This window comes from Danio rerio, chromosome 9 (assembly GCF_049306965.1).
Source record: "Danio rerio strain Tuebingen ecotype United States chromosome 9, GRCz12tu, whole genome shotgun sequence".
NCBI classification, from domain to species: domain Eukaryota; kingdom Metazoa; phylum Chordata; class Actinopteri; order Cypriniformes; family Danionidae; genus Danio; species Danio rerio.
In genome coordinates, this window is record NC_133184.1 from 4,547,501 (window position 1) to 4,560,000 (window position 12,500).

Sequence of the window (12,500 nt, forward strand, 5' to 3'; positions counted from 1 at the left end):
CCTAGCGTCATGTTCCTCAAGATCCACTGCTGTGAGCGCCTGCCGCTACAGTCTTTGAGAGTGGGAACCATCTTATCCTCTTCAGAAGGCATGTCCAGACACTGGTTACTGTTCACATGGAGCAGAGTCAGACGCTGTGGGGACAAAGAGTTATAGGAAGATGAAACACAAGCAAACACTGATTTCTTATTTAACCCTTATGTACTATTGGGGATGTTTTCATCCCAATGACTGTAAAAAATATGGACGACGCGACAGCCCCTTTTCCCATTAAACGCCTTGAGGGCAGAACGCCTGCTTGACGGGCACAAACTGTCGCAAAAGACTGCTGAAATTGGAGCCTTGACATGCGCAGAAGGACTGTCTGATGGAGCCAGAGGAGGAGCCACGAAAATGAGCGGAGTCGAGCTTCCAACCAAACGCTTTATGTAAAATCAACTACGCCCCCCGAACTTCTCAGCATGCGTTTGCTGTCATATCAACACAAATGGATGTAATAACGTTAACAAATATGAGGGTTTTATATATTCAATCGCGCCAGCTCCGGGCCGCAGCGCATAACCTACTCGCGGCGTCGCTGGCTGATTCCGGCTCGCATGCGGCAGCGCCGGCTCGCTTGGCCGCCGCATCTGGCTCGATTGACTTGGGCTGGAATCGGGCAGTGAGTCCAGGCATCCGGAGTAGGTCCAGCAGAGGTAGTCAGTCTGAGCTCTGAGGGGTAAGTCTCCGGCAGGCGAGAATCTAGCCGGAACTGGCCCGAGTGTATTTTGCTATCTGGGTGGCTAGGCGTGTATCAGCAAACTAATAAAGCCCGAAAAAAGCCCTGACCTTAGCGAATAAACAGTGTTCCACCAGGATCATGTATGTCAGAAACTGTAGTTTACTGCTGAACTCATTTAATCATGGTAAAATAACACAGAAATCGAATAATAACACTTCAGTCTTCTGCTGAAGCTCAGACGCGCTGCTTTGAGAAACTGTCAATCACAGCTGTCAATCACGATGACACGCCCAGCATTAAATTACTGCTAAAACTGTTTACAAAAATGAAGATCTGCACCTATTTCAGCACAATAACCAGTGCCTTAATCGACCAGAACTATCTTTCGGGACATTTTATTGCAAGTGTAATAATTTTTTTTTATTTGGGCTCAAGTCTCCTTCATTAACACGGAAGAGGCGGGCTTTATGACTTGTACTGCAGCCAGCCCCCAGGGGGCGATCTAACGGCCGAGACCTTCACTCAAACACAGGCTTGCGGCAAACTTGTTTCATCCACTCTGGGGTGATTTTGAGCTTTAATTTGGCCGTAACTTTTTCTTTGTTTCAGCGAGCAGAATGATTTTTGGTGATAAATCTTGGTGCTGTAGTGCTGTCCCAATTCTTAGGGGTAAATTTTGAAGCCCTTCCCCTTAACTCTTGGTTGTAAGGGAAAAGGGAAAGGGGTAGGGGTACAAAAATAGAATTGGGATTGGGCCTTTACCTGATTTTCCTTTTTTTCTTCCTAATTTACCGTTCATGTCTGTTTTTGCCCCATTGACTTCCATTAAAACCACATTTTTTGATTGCAAAACCATGACACCATATAATCAAGCATGTTTGATTGTTGGTGGTTTTCCTTGTTGGGAAGAGATTGAATTAGGGTAACGTTTTAGGGCGTCCTCACACTATGCACAGATGCCTTTTACAGGGCAAAAGCACACTTGTCCCCCCTCCTGCACTCACATTACATTCGGCCTGGGCACGATTACGTCATCAATGCTGCGCTGTTTAGTAATCGCTCTGGCTCAGCACAGTGGAGATTTCTTTAGTTATATTGTTTTTTTTAAACGTGACGTCTTCAACTTTCGTTTTAAGATTTAAAGGGCTAGCATTGCACCAGACCCCTGTAAGGGGTTTTGTTTGGAAGTGTAGAATCTATATTTTATGCTCATATGCATCACTTTGGTTTTTATTCTACTGTATAAAAGTTATTTACACTTAAATACACAGTATTTTGGATACCCGAGCTGGGTATTGAACATTGGTTCATTTTCATATGGTTCGTATATGACACATGTACAAGTTATAGCTCAAATGAAAGCTCTTGCCGGTGCTCATACAGTTCTAGTGTTCTTTTTACTGAATTATATTCACATATCAAATAGTTGTCGAATGAATCGCGGTGTTTCCATGGCGCAGAAGTGAAAACAATACATTTATGATCAATAAGCAGCCCCAGATAGCACAGACAGCTGTCATCTCCTACCTTATGCTGTGCGCTTCAGGGCCATTTTCCTCTGTTTCTGAGGTGATGTGCATAAGTAAACCTTTTATATGTCTGACGTGGTCCAAACACAGTGAATTATGTTTGATCAAACAAAAGAATAGTGAAATATGTAAACAAGGATCGGTCTCTGTGGCTTGTACAGCACCTTTCATCAGTTGGAATACAATAACTTTAGCATAGATTATGGTGGAGACATTTTTCTTTTTTCCTATGATTACAGACATGTGCAGGAACCACCAATATTAATTACAGCATGCTAGACCACACAGAACCTAAAAGGTACACTTTCAAATTTGAGTTTATAAAAATAAAATAAAAAAGCACCTCTTTTTTAGGTGTTTATTATAACCTAGACAACATATACAGATATTTTAAACACTTTCAATAGTGTTTTATGAAAATTCAAAGGGTTTTCTTTAAAATGATACCAAATTTTTGCATTTACACCTCTGCATGTGGATTTGGGAAGCTTTTAAATTCGGGTAGGCAAAATCCAGGCGGAAATCCCCAAATAGCAGCAGAGTTTAACTGGTTAAGTCGTTCGATATACAGTGACACACAGTCAAATATTTCGCCGAACAGATCAGCCACTTTTGACGCTCATAAACAGTCATAAAGTGCTGCAGGAATTAGGAGGTTTGCTGAAGGTGCAGCTGTGGTGCAGTGAGGAGTTTGCGTCTTTAATAAACTATGACAGTTTGCGTTCATTGAATGATTAATAAATCCATATGAAACAGTCCCTTAAAAGTCACGTCTCGCTTTTAGTTTCGGGCTTAGGCGCGTTTTGCACTCACACACAAGTGTACCGCGCCAAAGCCCAAGTGAACCGCGCTCAGGCACACGTCTTCCAAATGGGCCAGGGCTGGCCAAGTGAACCATGCCTGAGCCCGATTCAGAGCACTCAAACTTCTCAAACGATCAGGGAAACAGGCCTAGGCTTGGTTCGGATAGCATAGTGTGAGTACGCCCTTATTTTGATGGACAATTTGAGTATCAGTAGACTGTCTGCTTAATATCTGTTGATATGCTTCTTTAACCGACATTTAATTGGCTGTAAGTACATGTCAACTAACACTTACACTGACCCCAACTTAACAGATTATAATCTAATGAGAATTAGTTGCCATGTAGCTGCAATGCATACTCTGGCCTTTTGAGACCTACTACAAGTAACAATCACAGTTTTGCTCAACTGCGTTAGCGATTTCGATTGGATTAATTGTCCAGCCCTGCTATTCAGCTATTTGGATCTTCAGAGTAGTATTCAACACAATCTCCAATGCATCGTGCCATTCAACAGAACTCCAGAAGCAGATAATGTAAGCTGCTGCCCTGCTGAGTCCAGACACCCTTCCAAAAGGCCCAGAGCCTGCGGGTGATTGCTTCTCAACAGCTCTGAATGAAGGTAATCAGTCACTGTCTCACACTGAGAGATAGGTGAAAATATGCACTGTTCTGTCTCTATTCAACTGTAGGCTGCTCAGACTCCTATTTTTTTTTACAGTTCATAAGGGGGACAGCAAGACGAATGAGTTGGTCGCATTCGGTGTCAAGTTTAGTATAAATCACTGAGCGTGTTGAGCTCGTCATGAACAGAAGATAGTTACTATTTGAACACAGGAAGCTCTCACAGCAGGCTGATGCCTACCCTGATGTTACACGGAGCACACTTGCTACAGTGAACAGACCGTGTCAGGTCACGGGTGGCAGGAAAGCCATACTGAGTTCCCCTAAATCAGTAGCTCTTCAGTGCAATGCTGATTGGACATTAATTCATTCATTTGCACTTTTCCATATTCAATGCTTCTACGACAAAACTGTTTTCCTTTTTTTCTTCTGCTTTTTAGAAAATCACAATACGTTCCATTCCTCACAGACAGATTTACAGTAACTTATTTGATAACCAAGCTCGGAACGTCCTGTAAGAATAAGGCCTAGTTTACACTAATACGTTTGCAGGTTTTAAAACTATTATCAGACATACTGTGAAAATGTCCTTGCTCTGTTAAACATCATTTAGAGCAAGGACATTATCTCTCTCTCTCTCTCTCTCTCTCTCTCTCTCTCTCTCTCTCTATATATATATATATATATATATATATATATATATATATATATATATATGCACATTTACATTTAGTCATTTAGCAGACGCTTTTATCCAAAGCGACTTACAAATGAGGACAAGGAAGCAATTTACACAACTATAAGAGCAACAATGAATAAGTGCTATAGGCAAGTTTCAGGTATGCAAAGAAAGTGTAAGAAGCTAAACATTAGTAATTTTTTTTTTATTAATGTAGTTCAGGGGTGTCAAACTCATTTCCTGGAGGGCCGAAGCCCTGCACAGTTTAGTTCCAACCCTGCTCCAACACACTTACCTGTAGGTTTCAAACAAGCCTGAAGGACTCAATTAGTTTGATCAGGTGTGTTTAATTAGGGTTGGAACTAAACTGTGCAGAGCTGCGGCCCTTTTGGAACTGAGTTTGACACCTGTGATGTAGTTAGTGGAGGGGTCAGAGAGGGAATTGCAGATTAGTAAGGAAAGTGGAGACAACATAGTTGAGTTTTAAGTCGTTTTTTGAAGACAGTGAGTGACTCTGCCGTTCTGATGCAGTTTGGGAGTTCATTCCACCTACTGGGCAGATTGAGCACGAGAGTTCGGGAAAGTGATTTCTTCCCTCTTTGGGATGGAACCACGAGGCGACGTTCATTCACAGAACACAAGTTTCTGAAGGGTCTATAAATCTGCAGAAGTGAGAGCAGATTAGAAGGGGCGCAGCCAGAAATCGCTTTTTAAGCAAACATCAGAGCTTTGAATTTGATGCGAGCAGCAACTGGCAGTCAGTGCAAACGGATGAGTAGCAGAGTGACATGTGCTCTTTTAGGTTGCTCTTTCATGTGCTCTCTCTCTCTCTCTCTCTCTCTCTCTCTCTCTCTCTCTCTCTCTCTCTATATATATATATATATATATATATATATATATATATATATATATATATATATATATATATATATAAATATATATATATATATATATATATATATATATATATATATATATATATATATATATATATTACACACACATATATATGTATATATGCATATATGTATATGTATATATGTATATATATATATATATATAAATGTTAACAATGTTAAAAGGCGAATGTTACCATCAGTGGTGTAAAGTAACTAATTACAAATACTCAAGTTACTGTAATTGAGTAGTTTTTCTCAGGAATTGTAATTTACTAAGTAGTTTTAAAAATGTGTACTTTCACTTTTCCTTCAGTACATTTTTAGTGCAGTATCAGTACTTTTACTCCACAACTTTTCTTCAACCTGCAGTCGCTACTTTATTTCTTTCTTGTCTTTGGTGATTGGTTACAGTAGAAAAATCAGTCCTGTGATTCCTGTCTAATCAAATCGCACATCGAAAGTAAATCACATGATACTGACCAACATCAACACATGGGCGCTTTATAAATGCAGGAAACCTTTTAGAAGCATTAAAAATGTCTAAGAAAATGTTCAAGAAAATATTTACACACATTGACGCACTGATGTCACTGATGAGAAAATAGATGTCGACTGTATAAAAAAAAAAAAAGGGATGTTGACTATATGATGACTGAAATCACCAAACAGCCTCCTCAAACAATCACTAAATGGATTGAAAGAAAAATGGAAGGAAGGACCGAACAAAGGAAGGACTGAACTAATGAAGGAAGGAAGGACCAAATGAATAAAGGAAGGATTCAAGGAAGGACTGAACAAACTAAGGAAGGAAGGAAGGAATGAACAAAGGACCTAATGAGGGAAGGAACAAAATTATGAGTGAAAGAACGAATGAATGAGAGAACAAATGAAGGGAGGAAAGAAGGAAGGACCAAAAGAATGAAGGAAGGGATGAACAAATGAATAAAGGAAGGAAAGAACAAGGGGCCTAATGAAGAAAGGAACAAAAATAAAAACAAACAAACTAACAAAAGACAAAATGGATGAAGTAAGGATTCAAGGAAGAACTGAACAAACTAAGAAAGGAACAAACGAATGAACAAAGGACCTAATGAAGGGAGGAAGAAAAATATGAATGAGCGAACAAATGAAGGGAGGAACGAAGGACAGAATGAATGAAGAAACGAACAAATTGAAGAATGAAGGACAGAACAAACAAACAATGGAAGAAAGTTGGAAGGAACAAACGAATATAGGAAGATTACTAATTGCACTACAGAATGTTACGTTTACACACTGCACAAACTGCATGCAAATACAAAACAACTTTTGATGGCGTAATACTTTCTACTCACTACTCGAGTACTTTTAAAATGCCTACTTTTTACTCATGCTTTAAAGTATATTTACAACAGATACTTTTACTCGCACTACATTTTTATGCAAGTAATGTTACTTTTACTTAAGTATGATTTTTTCAGTACTCTTTCCACCACTGGTTAACATTACTTTAATTAAGACTTTACACTAGTGCGTTTTAGTTTTAAAACGGCGTTTTAGAATGAAAACGATCCGCGTCCACACTCGCGTTTTACCCAGCATTTCTGAACTGCTTTCCGTCCACACCAAAACGCTGAAAACGCACATCACGTGACCACACAGACACTCTCGGGCAAGCGCTGCAGCCCATCTACCCAGATGAGAGCTGTGCTAGTCGGACTTCTCATCAAGCATCTCCCGCTGGATCTAATCTCACTATATTTATTAAACGGGATATTTCATTCATCTTGTTGTCTTTATCTAACAACATATTCCCTGACTTTGGTCATTGGAATCTATTACTTTTTCTCAGGTAACGTGTTTTGGCTGAGCGCAAAGATAGGTTAATGATTAATGTAACCACGTAGCCTATTCTGTATATTGACTGAACGCTTGCCTTTATTTCCTATAATGTATAAACTTATTGTATGTTATACTTTTATAATGGCCATTATCGATTATTAAAACTGATATTCAGCAAAAGAGAGGGTGTGTTTCGTATTTTCACTGAAATTGAAAGGAGGCAGTTGTTATCGGCTCCGTTTTGTTATAAATATCCACACAGTGAAGATGACGCTCATGCAGCACGACACCTCCACATTTCTGCTGTCTAGGTTGCTAATATTAAAATGAAAATAGGCAGTTCCTTAAATCATGTTTACATTTTTTTGTTGAGAAAGTGAAACAACGTAGCCAGGGTGATGTGAATGAAGTTATAAAGTACACTGTTCCCTTTAAAGATTTACCCGTGTCCTCGGTATAGTCTGATGTCCATATCAAACTGAGAAGAAGAGACTGCAGCCTTGATCAAACTTGCGAAGTCTGAACTTACACGGAGAGAATGCAGGACTGAACTGTGTGTTAGGCTACTTAATATTCAGGAAAAGCCCCAATCAGAGAGGCGAATGTCTGCAGCCCCGCCTCCGTTTTCAGATGTCTCCGTTTTCCATCATCCACACTGAGACGGAGCAGCAGCGTTTCAGAATGAAAAAGGCCTCTCCAGCGTTTTCGAAACGCTCCGTTTTCGGCGCTCGAGAACTCCGGCGTAGTGTGGACGGTTGGCGTAACCGTAGCAAAAAACGCATTAGTGTAAACGGGGCCTTAGCTTGAGAGTTAACTTGCCCCGGACCAGGCTAGTTTCCCAGCGAAAGTTGCCAGAGTAACTGGGTTTGAACTATCGTAAATTTGCTTTATAAAAACAGAATCCGACATTAGTATACCTGAATTACCAAAATAAGCCTGTTTTTTTTTACTCTAATCCTATGAAACAGGCCCCTTCAGACTCAACATTGCATATCTTAGCAATGTGACTATTGCAGGAGTGCACATTGCGACATCGATGTTGAAATGAAGTATTGTGCAGCCCTACTGGCTATTATGTGTACTGTAATTTCAGCCATTTTAACCAAAATCCTCTTAAAATGTATTCAACTACTTACTGCTGCGCAGCAGGTCTGATTTCCCCTGCGATGCTTAGCTCCTCGCTTTGTCTCTCTTATGTCTGGCCTTGATAATTGCAGCTTGTAGCTTTTTTTTATAATTGCATTCATGAATTGACTGGTTACACCCTGGCTTATTGCACTTAGTTATTCTTAGAATTATTAACCTGTACACCAACAAGTCTTAAAAGTGTACACAAAAAAGTTTACTTTGAAATTCCAAAATATACATATGCATTTTATATTTACTTCGTTTGCAAAATAAGTGACAGACTAGTGAACTCGACAAATGTATTGAAGCATAATAACGCTGTATATATGAGAGTAACACACGGCTATTTGTCGAAAGAGGTGAGGAAAATCATAAACACTGCTATATGGAGCCATTACAATTGATGTTTGGCTACAACGGCAGTCAAAGGCTGTGTGCTTCTCAGAGGTAGCGTGAGGGGCTCGAGAGATGCTTTTATCTGTGTGCATCTGAGCAGCAGCAGACACAGACAGCATCGCCCTAATGATGGCATCAGCTGTGAGATCAAACTAACGCACCATTCTCGCCCGAGTCAATAGTGCTCACACTGATGCCCATTTTACCTTACAGCATACAACAGAACTCTATAATGCCGGGGTGTTTGAAGAAGAGTCATATTCTTCAGTTTAAACAGTTTTATGATTGGACATCAATCACTGAATGTGAAAAACCAGATATCTGCAACAAAAAGTATGATCTTGAAACGATAGGTCCGTCAAAATGAAAATGACCCTTACTATATACTCACCCTCAAGTGGTTAAATGCATTTTCTTTATGGCTTCGATCGAACACAAAAGAAGATATTTTAAAGAAATAAGCTGAAAACCTGTATTCATTGACCTTCATAGTAGGGAAAAAATACTATGGATGTCAGTGTTTACAGCTTTTTTTTTTAAAATATGATATTGTGCGTTCCACAGAAGAAAGAAACAGTATTGAAAATAAATGAAAAGAGTAAATGATGAGCATTTTCATTATGGGGTGAACTAACATACACAGTCACACTCCCTGTCCACAGTGGTCCCATGTTAATCGCAGACAGGGCCGGAGCAAGCTGAACTGCCGCTCTAGGCAAAGGATGGTCAAGCCACTCACAACCCTAAAGTGAAAGGGGGGGATGGGGGCGGGGAGTTGTTGCGGATACCACCCTCTCTATTCTGCCGCCCTAGACGCGTATATAACTGAGGGCGCAGGTGATGAGAGTAGTGTCGCGGACGCCGCCCTCTCTATTCTGCTGCCCTAGACGCGGATATAACTAAGGGCACGGGTGGTGAGGGTAGTGTCGTGGACGCCGTCCTACACGCGAATATAACTGAAGGTGCGAGAGGTGAGGGTAGTGTCGTGGACGCCGGCCTCTCTATTCTGCTGTCCTAGACGCGGATATAACTAAGGGCACGGGTGGTGAGGGTAGTGTTGTGGACGCCGCCCAACACGCGAATATAACTGAAGGTGCAAGAGGTGAGGGTAGTGTCGGGGACGCCCCCCTCTCTATTCTGCGGCCGCCTAGGTCGCCTCTATGGACGCGCCAGCTCTGATCGCAGAAGTTATGTTCTAAAAATAACCCGTAATAGTCAAAATCCGCTAGGTTGTCAGCTATTTTTTTTACAATCATTATAGATGTTTTGAGGCTATAAAACACCTCACTACACACACTTTATATATGCTTATCTCGGACAGGCATTACTATTTTATAGTTTTCTCTCTTGGTTGTACACTCTCAAAGCTCTAAGGTTCATAGAAAAATAAAGTCCAGTATTATAGAATGAAACCAAAGATTAAAACCTGTTGTCAGGCACAAAGATTCATCACCGTCAGCAAAAGGTTCATAACCCTTGTGCAGATATTGTTTTTTTCTGCAGTCACTGATCCACAAAACTAATGGCGGGTTTATACTTCTGTGTTTAGTGATCGTCATGACCCACAGCGCCTGCCTTGCACATAGTTGTGCATTTATACTTCTGCGCGCTGTTTGTGTTGCTCTGCAATAACACTTCCAAAACACTAGCTGGCAATAGGTTATGTTCCTCTGTGTCGAGTTTCTTCACTTGTACTTGACACTTCCCACATAGCAAAATTTCTCTGGCCCAGCTCTGGCCCACACTATCAGGTTTTGCTTGGCCCACATGCCGCAGTGAATAACGGTACATGACTGGACCAAATCTGGCTTCCAGACAAGGGCCAAACACAGACCATATCTGGGCCAAGTCTCAGCCTAGTTAATAACTCATAACTGGGCCTGAACTGGGCTAGATAGGTTGGTGTGTCACGATGGCAATGAAATTGATAAACCCATGGAGTGATGCGCTTTATGCACACTATGGGCACGCTTTTTCTCAAAGTGACCTGATTGGTAGAATTTTTTTCTTTACTCAAAAATTATTTTAGTGTATTTTAAATGTGGGTCAATACTGGCCAAACTCACATGGCCCACTTATCACATTTTTAAATCTGGGCCAAATACTACGTTTTACATCTGGCCCAAATCTTGTGTGCCGCCTTAAAGACGGTGCCACCTCTGCCAAACCCGGGCCATGTTTGGCCCACATGCTGTATGCCAGTGCCGGATGAAAGCCTGCTGTGCCAGCTATATGCCAAATCTGGGCCAGAATTCTTTGCTACTAGGGTTGTAAACACTCACTCCATCGGGCTTGCGGCTATCAGCACCACCCACACTCATCACAGCTACCAGGCTGACCAATCACAGAGCATGCGTTGTTGTGACGTGTAGTTACATTTTTTGAGAGGTGCGCATAAGCGTTGGCATCAGCCACAGAGAGGGGTATGCGACCACGAGAAAGCTGCGCCAGACCATATCCGGGCTCTTGATGCAGAAGTATAAATCGGCCTTCAAGCAGACTCCACCCTTAAGGGGGTCAGTTGGAAGTAAAGGCTGATTTATACTTCTGCGTCAAGCGCATGCCTATGCTCTGGCGTAGCCTTCGTGTGGTTGCATAGTCCTCGATGTGGCTGACGTTGATGCGAACCTCACAAAAAACGCAACTACACGTCACAACGACGCATAGCGAAAGCTCTGTAATTGGCCGGCTTGCCAACAAACCCATTGGAGCGAGTGTTTACAAGTGCAGAAGTATAAATGCAAGACAACGAGTAAAGCATGCGCTGTGGGTCCCAGCGATCACTCGACGCAGAAGTACTGTATGAACCAGCCTTAACAGACCAGACACACTGTCACCTTAGAATTATAAGCTACTATCTGACATTTTTGTCAAAATTGAGTTATTGGCATATTCTTATTAAATAAACTTATTTACATTATGAGATGTTTTTTTTAAGTTGTTTACATTAAGACTTTTTGTTTTAAAAAAACAACTGTTACACACATACTGTTTGCTATGGAATGCGAAAACTTTAAAGCTCATTATCTCAAAATCATTTAGAACGCAGATAGAACCTTATAATTAGAGGTGACGACACACATTCGCATGTCATTTACAATAAAATTATTCAAATGGTGCGGCAGAAATGTGAACAGTGTCCTGAGTCGTAGCTGGGCACCACAGACAGCTGCTGACTTGCAGTGCCGGTCTGCGTACCCTGATATAAATCTATGTTTACAAATCAAAAATGTACGGCGCTGCGTTGTGTAATGGAAATTCATTTTTAGATGAGCATGTGTAGTGGACACTTATTTACGACTCATTTTCAGACGTGTGAGTTCAATGGAAAAGTCACTTGTATTGATTGTGTATGTGTACATTTTAATATACAGCCACATTCCCGTTCGTGACTATATGGTCCTTGTCCCCATCCTAAAGATTCACCTTAAAAGGCTATGTGATGTTTAATTCTAAGGGTTCACCTTAATATGTGTGGGGGGCTTGAGTAAGATCTATGGTTGTAAGTTTTATGTTTAGAAGGGACATAGGGCAGAAACAGTAGAAACACCTGACGCAGTACAGAATGGGCCGAATTAGAATTGACCTCGTAAGCAGTACAAACAGTAAAAGATAAAAGGGTGATCACACTTTGCTTCAGTGTCTCATTCTGCAGAAACTGTTGTTGCTGTATGATTTTGACCTGCTTTATAAAGAATAAAACTTTGAAAAGACATCCCGGGTAAGACTTTGTTTATTTACCACAGAGAAAGCCTCTTTAAAGAAAATTGCCACTACAGTGGCCTGGAGCACATGGTGTGTCACGCCCTTTATGATGGTCAGAACCTTAGGGTGCCTTCACATCTGTAGTTTGCTTCATTTGGTCTGGACCAAGGGTAATACATGATACATTGTTGCATCT

General features: G+C 41.0%; 1 protein-coding gene across 5 annotated transcripts in view; it reads right to left on the reverse strand.

The window, feature by feature from the left end:
- galnt13 (polypeptide N-acetylgalactosaminyltransferase 13) overlaps positions 1-12,500 on the reverse strand; it is a 67,379-nt gene that overhangs the window by 561 nt on the left and 54,318 nt on the right. For all 5 annotated transcript variants that reach the window (XR_012385113.1, XR_012385112.1, XM_002663311.8 and 2 more), the window contains one exon: positions 1-134. This exon is cut by the window's left edge. Coding sequence is in view for 2 of the 5 variants with exons in the window: in XM_002663311.8 (XP_002663357.3) it covers positions 1-134 (134 nt within the window). In the remaining 3 variants the exon portion in view is untranslated. The remainder of the gene's footprint in view (positions 135-12,500) is intronic.